Below are 17644 nucleotides of genomic sequence, written 5' to 3' on the forward strand. Positions count from 1 at the left end.
GTGTTTTCAAATATCAAAGAGGTTGGGAGCCTCCTGAGGGCCTTCTCAGGTGGAGTACGCACCTCCATCATCAGCCTCCTCCTCCAGCGAGTATCCTGCAGCTGGGATACATCCACCTTTCAACCAAAACCCCACTGGGATTGCCACCACAGAGGCATGCGACCTTCAGTACAATCAGCAAAATATTCTTCACCCCACCTTGAACCCTGGCAATCCCTGAGAGGCTGGAATGGACTAAGAGGCTCATTTCTAAGTGGATGATATTTTCCCCACTTTCAAGCTGTATTTGGCATGTTAACAAGCAGAGAAATAGCAGCACTCCATGCATTTCTCTCTTCAGGTTAATTAAAAAATGTTTCTTGTTCTATGTATTTTATTGTGTCAAATCCACCCTGATGTATTACAGGATCATGGAGCAACAACTGCGCCAGAGCTTTTGCCTGTTGAGTTTGGTATCCCATTCCCAGGGGGATGGCGGTCACAGACATCAAGCTGGTGGCTAACTGCGGCTGCAGGGATTTGGAAACCTCCAGCATCAGTGGGATGAAGAAGGCCATGATGGCAAAGAAGACAAAGACTGTCTCCAGGCTCAGACCAGCGCTGTGTTCTCTACGCAAGCTTAGCCCTGGTTTAATCTAAGTGTCCCACCTGTGTTAATAGGGTTCCATAGTTATTATTCTCCCCTCACAAATGTGTTTTTCCCAATACCTGTGTGGCTGCCTGTGGGACGGGGCCACTTCCCCACCTCACCTCAGGACTTCTGCACTGGGAAGGGCAAACCCTGTTGCCCAAAAGGGAGATAAAACACTTTCCTCGCCAAATTCTGTTCTTCTGGGATTTGCCTTAATTTAAAAAGAATCCAGGAAGGGTGAGAAGGGATGACAAGCAGGCCCAGTGCCACTTCCCTGTGAGCACCCTGTGATGTCCCTGTTCCCTCTGTCTCGCCAGAGAGGCAGATGGCCCTGGGGGAATATTGAAAACCACAGAACCAGCCCACAGGCACGATAAGATTGTGAGATCGCCTGTTTCCCCAGATCCCTGCCTTCCCAGGGCAGATAAGATCGTGGGAGCAGCCCCTGAGCTCACCTAAAGTCACCACGCACCCTCACGGCACCGTGGGGAGCTTGCAGCGCTTTCTGCAAGACAAATATTCCTCTCCTTTCTGCAGCAGCAGCCACAATGGTGCCAGTATCAAAGCATCCCTCCCTGGCCACGGCCATGCCGTTCCAAAGGGCACACCACCAGCCTGGCACAACAAAAGGCAATAAATAAAAGATAAGGTTTATGGTTTTTTATATATATAATATTAAATATATTTTATCTTTATATATACACCTATACCTACACATATACATACATAGTATTATCTACAGTATTTATGTATATGATAGTATATGTAATGCTATATATAAAAAATATGAAGTATTATATAAAATATAGATTCTCTCTTCTTTCTTCCCTCCCTTTTCTCCCCCTCCAAAGTCAAGACCCCTCTTGGACCACATTTCCCAGCGTCAGGCTTGCAGCCACCCTGGGAAGAAGCAGGGGAAAGAAGGGGCTCTGGTAATCACAGTAGGATGGGACGCTTTGCTGAAGCAACATCACTTCCCAAAATGGTGTTCAGCTGGGTTATCTCCCCTGCTCAATGGGGCTCACACCTCAGCAGAAATAAAAAAATCTGGTTGTTTCTGTAAAAGTCTAAACCGTGTTTGAGAAATGTGCTTCCAGGAGATTACGTCTCAAAAGGGTTTGCCTCCACTATTTGAAGGTCCCACTTTATCTTTCACCTATTGCACACCTTTGCTTGGGGGGGTAGTTCTCCTGGAAAAGCTTAAAATAGCTTTCCTAATAATAATGCAAGGTAAACTGTTTATCCTGTATTTCCACCGCAGTGGCCTCTGCAATTGTTACCAGACATCATTTCTTCCAAAGATGTTAACAAGTGTGCTGCTCCCTATTACCACCCAGTGGGGTTTTTTTTAGGTCTGTGTTAGAAGGAAAGCAAACTTTTTTCCTAGAGAATTAGCAGAGCGATAACCAGTTCTGTCATATGCAGCTTTCTTCATGAACAAGAGATTGTGGAAAGAAAAAAAAAAATCTCTAGTGTTTAGCTTGGCTGTCCCCGACAGCGCCTTTGGAAGAGCTTCTCGAATGGAAAAGCAGATGTTGCAAATCTGCCTTATCTACGGAGTAACTGTTGACTCTGTTGTGCAAATCCTAATTTACATCTGCATGAAAGGTTTCAGAGATTAAATGGCATTCAAGGAGGAATATTAGCTTTTCTCCCTCCCTCCAGCCCTCCTTTGAATGGATTTACTACTGGCAATTAGCTTTCTGTTCCACCGGCCAAGTAGAAAACAGGATTCATCAGGACTCTACAGTATCCTCCTTTTAATGGACTGTTTTCTCAAATCACCCAATTCAGATGCTGAGAGTTAGAAGAAGAAATAAATCATCACAAAGCTAAAACAGTTACAAAAACACTTTGGCCAGGAGGATTTCCCTGTGGCACTTGGAAAGCCCTGAGGAAAAAAAAAAAAATCCCAGAGAACAAATCAAAGGGGTCTCCTGGCTACACCCAACAAGAATGGGAATGCAAAACCCAAGAGACACAAAGCTTTGGTTGCTGCTGAGAGTGCAGAGCCTGACCCAAGGACAGCCTTCAGCCAGGGCTTTTCTGGCTTAAAGGAACAGGCAGTGAAGGGGTTTTCCTCAAAATCTGGCCAGACTGTGCAACCAAACACTTTCCTTGGTTCTCCACTCAAAACACAAAAGAGCAAAGCAAGCACCACCCATATATCTCATAGTTCTGTACTCCTTCATTTTTTTTTTTAACAGAAATAAAAGAACTAATATGAAATGTCCTCCACTTCTTCATCAATGGTCCCTAAAGACAGGGAATGGTGGAGACATGGCAGTGTGAGGATGCTGAGGTCCCTGGGCTGTGCTGCTCCATCTATCCTATGAGAGCTCCTAGCTCATGATGAAGGACCTCAAGGATGCCCATGCAGATGGTTCCTGCTCTCCCAGCTGCCAAAGCCTCTGTGCTTTACTCAAGAGGAGGGCAGCAGTGGGCTGCACCAGATCTCAGCAGCCCATGCTCATGGCAGGGATGACACCAGTCCCAGCCCAGCACATGGGCAAGTGCATCCCTGCAGCTGGTTTGCCCACGTCACACAGCCTACCTCACCCAACCATGGCGGCCAAACGTGGTCAACCGAGACTGCTCCCTACTCAAGGTAGGGTGACGGGACATCCTTTGGGCTGATCCTAGATGGAGCACAAGAGACTGTGCCAATGGGTTGTCATCCTTTTGGTGTCTGCCTCTTCTTGCCTCTGAAGAACGGTGGGCAACTTGGCCACAGCTTTTGCATAGCACAGCAGGAGCATCCCAGCTTGATCTCAGCAGACAGATCCCATCACAAAATGGCTGATATTTTACACTTCTGCTTCTCACGCCTGAGAAAGTCCAAACAAATCTTACCGTTGCAGTAAGAAGGCAACTGCCACAACCCCCTTCCAAAGCCAGTAGAGGCAGCTATGGAAACTGAGGCACAGACTGAGGCTTCCCAGCTTCCCAAAGGACTGAGCAAACCTTGTCCCCAGCCTCCATCGGAGCAGGACTGGGTCTTGCTGAAGCATAGAGGCCCCGAGCAAACATACGCTCTTCAGCATCGGTGCCCCACACGCCATCCCTCCTGCTTCGCTGGACCGGACCAGGCTGCCCGGTCAGGTGCAGGTGACAAGCACCAAGGAAACAGCAAAGTTTGCAACAAGAATGACAGATTACACAAACGAGTGCTCCACAAAGCATAAAGAAAGGAGAGAAACTGGATCTTTTGAAATATTTTAAAACTTTCCTATAAAATCCTTAAAAGAATAAGTATTGCTGAATAATTCTTTTGAATAATGTTCACCATCCCTTAAGTGCTCTTGCAGATGAATTTTTAAGCGATACATAAGTTCACCAGGCCCAAAAGTTTAGGTTTACCTCAGAGGAACTTTTTAGGGATGCAAAGACTCCTCCCTTTCCCTTTACAATTCCCAGGCAGGCCTGGCCCTGGCAGCTACTTGTGATGCTTTTCTGGTACTTGTGATGCTTTTCTGAAGTGAGCTTTGAGATCACATGGCATCAGAAAAAAATTTGCCATAAAGCCCCAACCTTTCCCCTTCGGTTCACAGCTATGCAGCTCCCAAATCCCAGCTCCTCTGCATTTCCCTTGCACTTTTAATGTGTGCTCCTCTAATCTTCATTTAATGCAGGCAGCTGGCTGCAAATACCCCCAAACAATGACTTTAATCCTAAGTATCCTGAAGCCCCCCCTCCTTTCTCCCCACACCAAAACTGAAGGTAAAAAAAAAAAGAACAGCCTCATGACAGCAAGATGGAGAAACCCAAGCTATCCACTGGGCCAAAGGAGCAGAAAGGCACAATGAGCTAAATTTTGCCTGGTTCGCTAATTAAAAACGGAAGCTACCCCACTCCGGAGCCAAGGCGGGGAGGTGGGGGGAGTTTTCATGCTATTCAAAAAATCGGCTTCCAACTGGGACCATATTCACTCCACATTAATTGTCATTCCAACTACGAGTGTCCTAGTTTCAAAATGAAAACTACTCTCCAGTGTAGCTAGTGAAAACCAACACCAGTGTCGAGGCATTAAACAAAATTTATTGATTGCATTTTCCCACCCACTAAAACTTTAATAAGCATTAAACCTCAAACTCCTGGCCCCGTTTCCTCCCTCTACCCTCTCTCTCCATAAAAAGGGTCAGACTCCTCTATATGGAGATTAGGATTTAATGTTTGGTATTTGTTTATGAGCCTATCAATTGCCTCTATTTCATGGGGGGGGGGAAGCACATCTTAAAAAAAAACCCCCTTGTACACGGATTAAGAGAGGGCAAAGGTTTAGGGTAGTTTGGGTGGGTTTTTTTCCAGTTGATTGTGGGTTTTAGATATATGATGGATCATGTTCACGCGAACGAAAATAAGTCAATATTCCCTTCTTCGCAAGTTTCCCTTGAGTTACATAAAATGGCATTCTTCAAAGATCCCTATTTCTCCGTAATAAGACACAGAACTTCAAGTCTTCTCTGCTAGCTCTTTTCAGCTGTGTAAAAAGAAAAATAATAATTTAGGGGCCGCTCTGTCTGCATATTTAGTAAAGAAAACAAAGGCCAAACATTTGAAATGCAAAGGTCAATGATTAAGCCCAGAAATCCATATCTAGCCATCAGAATGAATAGTCAAGATTCGAAAGAGTGCTTAAGCGATTTAAACGCAGAGCTTGACCTGGCTCAGCATCTTTCAAAACCAAGCCTGTTATTTCAGTGCCTCAAGCGAGATTTAGGTGCCAGGTACCCAAGTTGGAGAAGTTTAACAGTAATCTCCTTTCAGGAATTCCAATCCACTTTAATCTAAAGTCATGAACTGCAAACGAAGATTTTCCTATTTAGAAAGCACATCTAACTAAAGCTGCAACACTCTCGTCATGTTAAACTCACCTCTTATCCTTCAGCTTTATTAGAAAGAGTTGGGAGAGATGGCAAAAGAAAAGTACATGTCAAAAATTATTTTATTTCTCCTCTTTAAAGAAGGCTGCTAAAGGGATTAGACAGCTTTGAGTTCACTGCTCTGTTAAATCAACCTTACAATATTTTTTCAGCTTGTTTGACTTGCTGTTTCTGTATACATTTGTGTTTTCACCTTTCTGCATTCAAATCCCACGCTTAGCGTTTGTTCTGCGCTTCTCACAGGAAACTTGGTCCGTTCTTTATTTGTATTAAGTCTACAGAGTTATAGAAAACAGACTTGGAAAACAATCCCTAAATTAGCAGGACTTACCGGCTCCCATGCATACGCGCGCACACACAGGGCATCGCATACCATCCGACCCAACCGCGGCGCTTTATCATTTCCAGCAGCAACAGGCAGGGCATCAGGTTCACCAGAACAGACCTTTTAATGGTCTCCTGCAACCATATCTATTACGGCGGGTTTCGGACTGCGCATAATAAATTAAGAGAGAGTTCAAGGAAGTCATGCGTGTCTTGGTTCCCACTCCCTTCAAGCAGTTTTAATGCCCCCAAACAATCATTTTCTACGAACTGTACTGCGTTAGGCACCAGTAGCGCCAGAAGCAGGTTGGACATCTCTATACACAGCTATTTTAACGCTGCCGTAAGGAAACGCAGACCCTCTGCAGAGGGTCGTTTCCTGTGTCCTGTGGCAGGACATGGCTGGCCCTGCCTACACGAGCCAGAGGCCTTCCCCAGGCACTTTTGGACACCTGCCCTGTCCTCCACAGACTGATTTTCCCAGCTTTTCCCTTCCTTCCCCCACCAGAAACACTTATAAAACCTCTTTCTCTCTGTGAATGAGCATCCAAGTGTTCGAGTGAGATGGACGATGGCCACTGCAACAAGCTGAGAGGGAAAGAAAACAGCCATTTCTCTTCAGCAGATGTAAAACGCGTATGATAAAAATCGAGCCCAGCAGCCACCCAAGGGCTGGATTTTCTGAAAGTCAGGCACCAAAGTTAATCTTCAGCCACGCTCCCTTGGGTGGGATGGGTAGATGAACCACCACCTCATAGCACTAGTGAAGACACGAAGATGTACAACCTCCCCATATATTTATACCTATTTATGCAACTTGATGTGAACACCTCCATGGAGCAAGAGCCGCCCACAGCAGGGAGACCAGGTTTTGGTCCCTCCACTCCCTTTCCAAGGGTGGATGCTGAATTCAGGGGCATCTCCTTTCCTCCCTGCCCTGAGACACCACGTGTTGCTCCTCCGCCTGCTCCTTCTCCTACCCAAAACGGCCAGGCTCCAGCACTGGGTGAAGCTGTTCCTGCAAAGACTGCACCACTTGTCCACACCTCATTTGCTATGCACTGGGAGAAGGTGGGCAGAGGGGGATAAAACCTCCACTTCAAACATTTACATGTTTGAAGGAAGTTTCAGGCCCTTTTTGCCAGGACTAACACATTCCACCCACAAGCTGACCTTGTTCAGAGCGCGCAGACGGCTCCTCGCAGGAAGGATTTGCACTGCGTGAGGTCACCAGATCCACCATCAGGCAGGCGGCCCAGTTTCTTGGGCAGCAACCCGCTGCCGAAACCAGAGTGGCGGGTACAAACCTGCCCCTTTTTGCCCCTGCTCCGAGGGAGCCCTGCTGTTCCCCAGCCACCTCTGTGGCTCCCATCCCTCCATGAAGGCCTTCCCAATGGAGAAGCTCACTACTTCATCAAATCCCAAGATGCCAGCACACCTACACATAAAATCAAGGCAGAAATTTCATTTCTTCACCATAATACACAGGTTGGAGTCCCAGTATGACTCAATAAACACTTTCTAGGAGTTATTTTCCTTTTTGTCTGGGCAGATCTCAAAGCCTTTCTGTGGCAGAAGCTTTCAGGTTTGGGTTTCCGTTGCCTCCTAGTCCAAATAATGGCAATGCTAACTGAACCACTGGCCAACAGAAAATTAAGTAGGACCCTCTCCTCCATAGTCTCGGGGTTCCCCTTCGCTCCTGCAGTGCTCTGCTCTATCCCAAATGAGGACAAGAGAAGGTGCTGCTGTTCAGGTGCCCCCCTCCGAGATACCCAAGGCTGAAAGGAAGGCAGAGTATCGGTAACACAGTATCTACACTGTATTTATTCAAACTCCGGAGTATTTAGTGGATTTATACTGTATCCCAGCTCGGATGGGAGCTGGACGTGCAGGAGGGTGGCTTTACCCAGTATCTTAACGTCAGCATTCCCCAATAGCTGCTTACATCCCTGTTCCCAAGCGTCCAGCGAAATGAGCAGCCTGGAATACATGAAACTTAATTTTGTGCTTAATTACAGATTTCAAGTGCCTGACACCAGGCCCTCACTCATTACACTTTTAACACTGATGCCTTTGGGCTGAGCTGGAATAAACGCTTTACACTTGCCCATGGCTCACTACATTCACAAATAACTCAGAAGATGATGGGTGATGGATTTGTAGCAACTTCAGGCAGGGATGCAGAGAGGACACCATCTGCCATTTCTTACTTCTTTTTTTTCCCTTTCCTTCTGTAATTAATCAGTTCGCAAATTAGGAGGCTGAGTTTCCCTGCGGTCTCCTCTTCCGATCACCCCTGCGAAGCCAAGGCTGAGGACATGTCAGGGCGGTCGCGCGGTCTCAGCGCTGCCCGTGGAGCGTGGAGCAGCATCAGGGCCGGTCAGCGGGAGCACTGGGCTCCCAGCTCCACGGCTCGTCCCACCCCGGGGCCTCCCGGGGCCCAACCCACCACACACTGCAAGAAAAGAGGCTTTCTGAGTTTTCCTTGGAAAAAAAAAATCGCTTTCACGGAAAGCTGTGAAATCATGCATAACACACTGGCTGTAAAAATGAATGTATTTTTTAAATTTTTTTTTTTTTCCAACAGCGCTCACTCGCGGCTCATCTCTTACGCAGTAAATACCACCTAATTTATGCACCTCCATTTACCAGCCCCCCTACTTCTGCACAAATCCCCAGCTTATTAACATAACTATTTAAACTGGACATGTTTTCTTAAACATTCTTCCTCTTTCATAAACTGCCAAGTGACAGTTGTTTACTGTCAACAAGCCTGGGTGCTCTAAGACAGGGAGAAATGTGCCCTTTCAAAAGGCAGACACATCGGCTACCAAAGGCAGATTAAAATCTGGTGTTTTTCTCTTCTCCCACCCCAAATATGCTTTATTCGTACAGATACACATGATACAGATCAGGAGAGATGGTAGTAGGTCTAATTCCAGTCATTCTTTTAATTAAAGACAGGCTCATGGAGGATTTATCTTTGGTTGCACATGCTAGTCATCAGGGCACACTCTTCGCTCCCTAATCTTCCCTTTGCAACTGGTTTTTCCTCTTCACTTTTAGCTCCGATACCTCCATATCCCGAAGCACATCTCGGGGAATCGGCACGCTCAGCCTGCACAGATCCTGCTACCGGCTAGAAACAAAACGCTGGCCTGGGGGAATCTATATAGAGAATATTTTATTCTCTATATATATTTTCTTCTCTATATAGAGAAGTAAAAAAAATTTTAAACAAAAATCAAGTCAGGGGTTAGCTCAAGACCTACAGTCTCCAAGCAAGCTGCTGAAATATTTTGCTAGGAGGGAATTTCTTGTGCTTGAGTCTTGCACATGACAGAAGGGGATATTAAAAAAAAAAAAAAAAACAAACCCCAAACCCTCTGAGAAAACTAGTTTTCCCCTGCTCTGCCTGCCCATGAAGTGCTGGGAAAGCTCCTCAGCCAGCTCCTGTCCCTGTCCAAGCAGCTCGGTGGCCAGTGGCCCCATCCTGCCCGCAGGCAAGGCCAACTCAGCCCCAGCTCAGCCCCAGTTCGCCTGCGGACCCCTGCGGGGGATTATTAACACTTTCCCCGGCGCATTGTGCAGCTCGCCGATCACAGTGTTGGGGTCTAATGCCGGCCGACACTGATACGATGGCAACGAGGATGGGGCACGAGGGGACGGCGGCCGGTGCCGCGGCTTGGCTCTGTGTGGAACTCGCAGCAGAGTTACAGGAGGCCTGGGACGTGGCCATCGCCGCGGCCTCCGGCGCCTGCGTTTCGGCTGCGACACTGCCGCCGGCTTGCATCAAAGCTGGAGTTACAAAAACCAAGATGGTAAGTGAAGGTCTGTATTATGGCAGGTTGAGAGGAACGGGAGGTGACGGAGAGGCGGCTCCAGGGATCGCCCCCATGAAGCGGCACAGGGCATCTCCCCACCCCCAAATCGGGGAGCCCTTTTACTCACCGTGTTTCCTCTGCTTGTTAAAATGTTTGGGTCATTAGAAAACTTTCCAAACAATCCCAGCTTATGCTAAATAGCTGCTCCCACCACGATCTGTGAAGGGCTTCAGCCGGCTCCCTTGGAAATCAATGGGGGCTTTTTTGCTTAGGATTCAATAGGCGCAAGATCAGGACCTCATTATTATTTTTACAGGACTGCAAGCAGCAGAGAATGGTGAAACCCCCAAACAAAGCAACAACCCTCCAAACAAGGAGCAAACTTGCCATGATGAATCTCTACGAGCTCTGCCAAGCAGCAAGTAAAATTAAAAATCCAGTTCTTGGGAGCTTTTCAGTTTTTTTGACAGGGAATGCCTAAGGTCAATAAAGGCTGGTCTCATCATTTGGATCCAGGAACATCTCCCGTAGCTCCTTTTTCCTCAGAAGAAAACCCTTCACAGACATGTATTTTCCTTTCCCCAGGGGGAGCGAGTAAGAGGGGACGAGTTGTCAGACCAGGGTGATGTACCCTGCCATACCCCATTGAGTCCAGAGCAAAAACACTTTCAGGGCTTCACATGATCTCCCCTGCCCTATGTCACAATGAAACCGCCAGCGAGTCCCTCTGCAGAGCCACCACCAGCAACACGGGGGACCAGATAGCTCCTGGGATGTGGGTCCTGGTACAGGGACCATGTCTGCACCTCATCTCTGCAGAGGCCAGGTGCCGCCTGTATTTTGTGAGAGCAGCCTCAGGGATGCTCTCGTCCTCAGCACCCTCCTTGGAGCGCTGGGACAGGCAAGTTCTCCACTTCTTGCCTTACTTTGCATTGCTCCTCAATCTTGGCATTGGTGAGAACTCACCTACGCACCACATAACCACCACAAGGTTTGGCCCCTGAGCAATACCCAGCTATTTTGCTGACTCCCCTACACCCAGCTCACCCCAGGTCAACTACAAAATGCTCCAACTCCGTTTTACTCCCTTACGGCTGGGTACTAGCCTGGTCCTTATAACCTAGCCAGGATCTGCTCTCCAAAGCTTTGCTGATTTAACCTCATGAGATTCCTCGTGAATGGCACAAGGTAATTCGGTGGAATAAAGGCACAACTGTAAAAGACTCTATTTTGGGGGACAAAAGCATTAAATGAAGATAAGTCGACAAATACTTTTATCAGCTATAAAACAGCAGGAGCTAGGAAGCCACCCTTGCGGGTCTCCGGCATGCCATGGTACACTGCGATTGCCTGTTACCTTATACTCAAACTAAGGGATGTAGCGATGCCTTGATTCCGTGGGTGAAAAGGAAAAGACGGGAAAAAAAACCCCAAACCAACATGCTGCCATGCGTCCCCTTGACATTTTCAGGCAGCTCCACAGCTCTCAGTACAACCCCAGGTGCAAACACCCATGGTGGGACCCTCATGCTGCGGCCTTCCCAGGGAAGAGTGCCTTCAGCACACACCGCAGCCTGCCGAGCTCCGCTTGCTCGTACAGAGCGATCCTAGACAGCGTCCTCTCCTCGCTGAAAAACTTGGAACCCTCCTCACTTCTGAGTCATTAATACTTTTAACCCCTCGCAACCTGCAGAAGTGGCACAGCCCCAGAATCTCACAGATGCCAAACGTGTAAGCACACGGTAATTGTTTTGCATACGGTTCTGCGCGATAAAGAAATCTGTTTCCAAGTTTTAATACATTTAACCAACTCTGTATCTTCCCCTGCTTTCTGGATTTGAGAAAGCAAGGCCAGTACACAAGACCTACCTCCCCCTCCGCATTAAATTCCACACCTTTTTTAGACTAATACATCTGAAACTGAAGCAGTTACTGGAGAAATGTTTTCTTATTGGACTGTGCTGCTACTCTTCAAATTCTTGATTTAACTACCTGGCTAGCTCCTATCCACCTGAACGCGACAACTCCCCAGACAGTCTATCAGAAATACAGGGCAGGTTTACGTCTGATTACCTTTCACATTTTAACTAAGTTTACCGAAGGTTTTACTCAGCTCCTATCTCACTGCTCGTGTTTGCTTTTGATATTACAGAAACTTCCTGGTCATTCAAGCCAAGGAGCAGATATTTTAGGGGTAAGCGCACCAGGAATACCACATTCACCACAGAAATAAAAGCCCTTCTCTTCACACATAGAGGGTTTTAAATCGTATCGACGGCACTTGGCAACCTGAGCTAGGAGCGTGTCAGAAAGGGGGCACCAGGACAGTCAGCTCTACTTCAGAGGAAAATAACTTTTTTTTTTGACAAGATCACCAGATAAATAGCCAAAAGAGGGGCAAGCAGTAAACCAATAAGCTATGTAGGAGGCCAAGGAAAAAAAGTCAGAGTGTAATAAGGTATTTTAAGGTGTTTTCAGCATTGTATATGTCTTCAGACATGGTTTTAGCTTGGAGTTTGCACAGGGGGTGCTGTCGGATTCACTCCTCCGAACAGCCTGGGCTGCTCGCTTTCACATACTGAACCACAGTCCCATTTGCTGCAAAAAAAAAAATAAGCAAAGTATGTATGGCAAATTTTTACCAAGCCACCATCCTCTCTGGCATCCAGCTTGGTACATGGAGGAGAATAAAGTTTATTAACTAATCAGTATCAAAAGAGATGAAATGGCAAACACTGAAACGGCTCCATCAAACCACGCTATTGAATGGCTTGGAGGGTGCCGAGTCAGCAGGTGATTTCAAGCTGCTTTTTTTTCCCCCAGGATCAGAAAAAAACAGAAGAAACAGGTATGCAGAGTGAGACAGACTCCCAGGACACAGGAAAAGTTACAACCACATAGCACAACAGAAAAAAAGACAAAAGTCTATTCAAACAGGGAAACAAAATAAAAATAAAGTCGGTTTAATTGATTGTTTGTGTATCAGGTCCAGCCCAGTTGGGGAAAAGTTGCCAAACTGGGGAAGGAATGTCACCTATATTTTTCAGAGAAATATCTGAATTTGTAACATTCCTGCTCATCCTACTCCTCATATACTAAAAATGGCCAAAAGCTAAACTATGAGGACAACACAACCGCTTCTCTGCCTATTCTGAAGCCTCAGGGCTCATCCCCAGGCTCCGGGCACTGGATACCACACACTTCAGTGACCAGCCAGAAAAACCTACTGGCGGGCCATGCCCTCACCTTCGCTGAAATTAAAAGTTCAGCTAATGCCTTCAGTCACAGCTCTGTGCGCCAGCTGACAGATCACTGTCAGAAACATCTTGGGAAAATGCTTCTGTAATCTTGAAACTTTATTAACTGCTCCGAAACTGGGACAATTCCCTGTCTTTTAGGGTCTCTAACAGAAACAGCAGACGTACGCAGTGAAGTTTTCAGGGAGGACAGCTTTCTAAGTATATAGGTGGATATCAAAGTTTACTTTTATTGACCGTATTTCAAGAAGAAAAATTTTGTTTCCCAGCCATAGAGAGGGGGGAAAAAAGTCCTCCCACAGCTTTATGCAAAATTTCAGCTTTATCTATGCAGCAGACTGGGACCCACCGGATGGAAATGGTCCCGATGTAGCAGGGATGCAGCAATCAAGACTTCTTTAGCTTCACCTAACTTCAAAAACCATGCTCAGGCAGGCTTCTGGACAGGTACACTTTCCTGAACAGCGCCGAAAATTTGTTGGAGGGAGTCGTAAAAGTTAACATGCTGGTGAGAGTGGCTTACTTTAATTGTACAATTTAATTAGCAGATCAACACTTCGCTACACAATTTTCAGATTTACTTTCATCACCTTCGCTACTCAGTGGTTGTTAATAACATCTTAATTAAAAGAAAAAACCCTCAGATTTAATTAGAGTGACCCTTGTCAATACATGTAGAAGATGTGATAGTACACAGCTAGCATCAAACACATTAATGAGTCTGTCTCTGTGCTGGAACAGACTTTCCAATTCGCCATTTGCTGAAAATCAGATTTTTTTTTTTTTTAAAAAAAAAGTTGTATTTCATCATACTTTCCTCATGTCCTCTTATTTTACTGCTCAGTAAAATACGCTAGTTTCAACACTAAAAACTTAATTAGCCTTTTTAGCTGCTGCTGTTAACAAGAACAAATGGATCAACTTTTAATCTCAAAACTGCATCGCTCATAGCTGCCCGCTGAACCTAAAGCATTTCTGTTCTCAGGCACAAAGCAGGCAACAACATAAATATATAAGGGACTCTTTTTGGAGGGTTGTTACATGTAAAGCCTGAGGCCGGCTGCAGGAACGGCCAGTGCACTCACTTCAATACCCTTCTAATTTCAGGGTGAACTTTGAAACGCTCAGATACACAAAGCGAAGCGACGTGATCGCCATACTCCTACCCCTTGGACCCTCCGCTGGGCGCACGCCGAAAGGCTACCAGAGCCCAGTTGCCATCAGCCGCATGAGGAAAAACGTCGTGACCGGTGCATCGCCAGTTCTTTCCAAGCAGAAAAGTCCCAGGAATTGGTACGCGCCCCACCATGCAACTTAACCAAAATCCCAAAACAGCACCTTTTCCGTTCTTTTGGCTTGAAGCCTGTGCAGTAGCCCTGGGTGACAATTTGACTCCAGTGCCGCACAACGGAACTTCGGTTCTTGGCTCCTGACAGATTGGGAGAGCTCTCCCCTTCCTGCACAAACCTGCTGAAACGTCAGCAACTCTCTATGAAACCTCTTCCAACGCACATGGGCAGCTTCAGCGGCTGACTAGTGCCATACAGATCCTAAGAAGGCCAGAAATTCCCTTTTTCGCATATACCGCGCGCAGACAGACACACACAAACCAGCCACTGGAGACAGACCGGTTATCAGAAGTTTTTAAAAGTGAAACGGTGCTGTTTCACTTAGTCCGCTCCCTAAGAAAAAAGCCAGCGTTACTTGACATTCACAAATCGTAGGAAGTAATATCTTTATCTGAATACTAATGCAAATTGGACGGGCTTTTTTATACTGATGTCTATTCTGTGGCTGCTGAATAGAGTGACCGCATGCTCAAGGCTGCAAAGGAGTTCACTGACCTCCCTAATCATCTCTGTCATAGCCCCTGAATGACATACACATTCAATCCTGCCTTGCCTCTCTACTTTCATTCATAAAAAAAAAAAAAGAAAAAAGAGAGGGGGGGGCGGAATTTGACATTGTTCTTCCTGCAGCAGCCCCGAGAAAGGGAGAGAAGAGAAACTCAGCCCAGATGAGGCCCCTGGTGTTTTTAGTTCAGCTTCTATTCAGCAACAGCCCCGCCATCTGCCTCCTTCCTGCCAACAGCCGAACACCTCCCTGCGGAGATGTTAAAACCTGCACCCCCTCCACCTCCGCTAATAGCGCGTATTCATATTAGCAAACATACACATACCTCGCGAATGCCTCCCTTCAATGTGTGTTTTATGTAGCTGAGTATAGGCACAAAGCGGTAGCTGTTACAGCCTTCACAGCCCCGTGTGGAGAATTAGATCACTGGGGAAAAATCCTTCCAAGCCCCTTTATGGAAAATAAGGCCTTAGACTGTAAATGCAAAGCCCAGCGAACAACAACCCTCAGTAATGAGCCAATACCCCATGGCCCATTTGACTAGGAGAAAGAATTTGCTTTTTACCATTCAAGTCAAAAAGACTGAAAAAAGTAAAATGTGTTTTTACTTGGCTCCGAAGGTTTATATTCTTTACAGTTTCTTTTGCACAACCTTTCCCCCCCAGGTCGGACGGGTGGCGGGTGCCCCCGTGCTGGTGGGGCTGCTGGCTTCGGCACGGAGCTGGGGCGAGCAGTGCCGGCTTCACGCTTCCCCGCGCACGTGGTCAGTGGTGGGAGAGCCACCGGCATTGCGAAGCTGCCCCGCCATCCCCGAGCCTCCAGCAGCTCCGAGTGACAGGGCCACCCCTGGGTGACATCGCTGGGTGTTGAGGGTCACAGGAGCCCAACTCTCAGGGCCGAACCCTGCTCACAGGGAGCACAGGGGGGTTTGACAGCGACACTTTTACTGTGGGGAAAGCTGACAGCTGGAAGAGAGCCTGTCCCGACGACTTTCACTGGAGCCCTTGACATCCCAACCCATCACTCGGCTCACAGACATCACCAGAGGGGTGATGTCCAGGTCCCCACTTGTTACGACGCAAACAGCATCCTAAAGTCTTAACGTCCAAAGTTTGCTCCTTAAGAGCCCGGGAAGGGTTTAGCACTGCTGGACCACATCATCCACCCCAAGCTACAGGCTTCCTCCCGCGCCCCGACCTCCTCCACTCTGACCGAGTCCCTGAGATGCTGCCCCATAAATCAATTCTTCTGGCTGTGAAAAATGAGCCAAACGAGTTACACTAAGAATCTGGTGTTTTATTAGGACTTTCTCGAAAACAAAACCAACCCCCGGTGTGATTTATAGCTTTAACCAAAAGGGGTATGAAAGTAATGCCCCCCCACTCCCGCCCCAGCCTCCACGAAGCCCATTTATTCCCCTGTCACTTTTTTGGCAAACAGGCTTCAAACCCTTTCCCGAACAATGGAAACTTTCTGCTGGGTACATGCAATCCCGAAGACGGGGGGCTGCGAGGGGGCTCCCTTCCATTACAGAGCTTTGAAAAATAAACAGGGACTCAGGTAGCAGCTGAAGCGTGTCAGAGAGACACGACGTTTCAAACCCACTGTATATTTAAAAAAAAAATTAAGAAAAATAAAAAGAAACAGCTTTGGTCCGACGGGGTAACTTTTTTTTTCACTTGCAGCTGCAGCGCTGCCACTCGAGGAGGGGGGGAACCTTTACCGGCTCCCCCGAAATGCTGCTCCCGGCGATGAAGCCGCGATCCAGCCCGTGCCCGCCCGGAGCTGCCGCAGCTCCCGTTTGGCTCCCAAAACCCGGTTCCAAACGCCTCTCCCGACTCTTCCCACCCCAACACCTACAGCCCGAGCACTTCGGAAGCGCGCTGGAGACGCGCGCTACACGCGTACAGGGGCATCTTTCCTTCCCGACCAGCAGCGACGGTTCAAACACCGGCGGGAGAAGACTCCCGGGGCACAGGGATCCGGCTGAAAAGCTGTTTTTCCCCTCCTGGGCACTTCTGCGGTTTAGCCGGGCCGCCGCCTCCCCGCTCCAAAAACGGCTCCGGCGGTCTTCAACCGAGAGAAGGGGGCTTCCAGCGCCAAACCCGACCCCTTCTCCTCCTCTCCTTTTTTTTTTTTTTTTTTTTTTTTTTACCCCGCAGCCTTACCTGCCGGCTGTCCGCCGCTCCTCTCTGCCGTCGCCCCGCCGCCCCGCCGCTCCGCCGGCATCCCGCCGACGGCTGCCGCCAGGCACAGGCACCAGACGGGGCCCCAGGCCGCCCGCATGCCGCCGGCACGGCGCCGGGACAGCGCGGCCACCGCCGCACCGCCCGCCTCTTCAGACATCCCCCGGTCGCATCCTGCCGCCGCTCACCGCTCCGCTCCGCCGCCGCGCTGCCGGGAGAGGGAGAGGGGCGGTCAGGGGGAGGAGGAAGAACTCCCCCCGCCCCCGGTGCCGAGATGGAGGAGAAAAAGGAAAAATAATAGTAAAAAGGGAAAAGAAAAAGAAAAAGAGGGGGGAGATAAAAAAAGCGCAAGGGGAGCGCGCAGCCCGAGTGCGGAGCGGCAAGGCGCCTACCTGCGCAAGCCCCGCGGCTGCCTGCGCACCGCGCATGGAGGGAGGGAGCGCGGGAGCCTCCGCCGCCCGTCCGCCCGCCCGGCCTCCGCCGCGGCCACCCGGCCTCTGCCGGGCGCGGGCGCGGAGCGCGGAGCGGGGCGGCCGCGATGGCCCCGCCCCGCCCCGCCCCGCCGCCGCGGGGGGCCGCGCCCGCCGGCCGCTCCGCTCCGCGCCCGGCCCCCCGGCGGGGGGGCGGCTTCAGCGGGAGGGGGCAGGGGGCGAAGCGGGACCACTTTAGCCAAACCCACGAGGTG

The 17644-nt window shown here is 48.6% G+C and overlaps 1 protein-coding gene across 1 annotated transcript in view; it reads right to left on the reverse strand.

The window, feature by feature from the left end:
* Positions 1 to 17430, reverse strand: part of FGFR3 (fibroblast growth factor receptor 3) — a 55999-nt gene extending 38569 nt beyond the window's left edge. The window contains exons 1-2 of the mRNA XM_086746387.1: positions 17352 to 17430; positions 16942 to 17167 (exon numbers count right to left, since the gene is read on the reverse strand). Coding sequence (XP_086602513.1) covers positions 16942 to 17119 — 178 coding nt within the window. The 5' untranslated portion in view covers positions 17120 to 17167; positions 17352 to 17430. The remainder of the gene's footprint in view (positions 1 to 16941; positions 17168 to 17351) is intronic.
* Positions 17431 to 17644: the final 214 nt, after the last annotated feature.

The sequence above is a fragment of the Chlamydotis macqueenii genome, chromosome 4, assembly GCF_036417535.1.
Source record: "Chlamydotis macqueenii isolate bChlMac1 chromosome 4, bChlMac1.mat, whole genome shotgun sequence".
Taxonomy (NCBI): Eukaryota; Metazoa; Chordata; class Aves; order Otidiformes; family Otididae; genus Chlamydotis; species Chlamydotis macqueenii.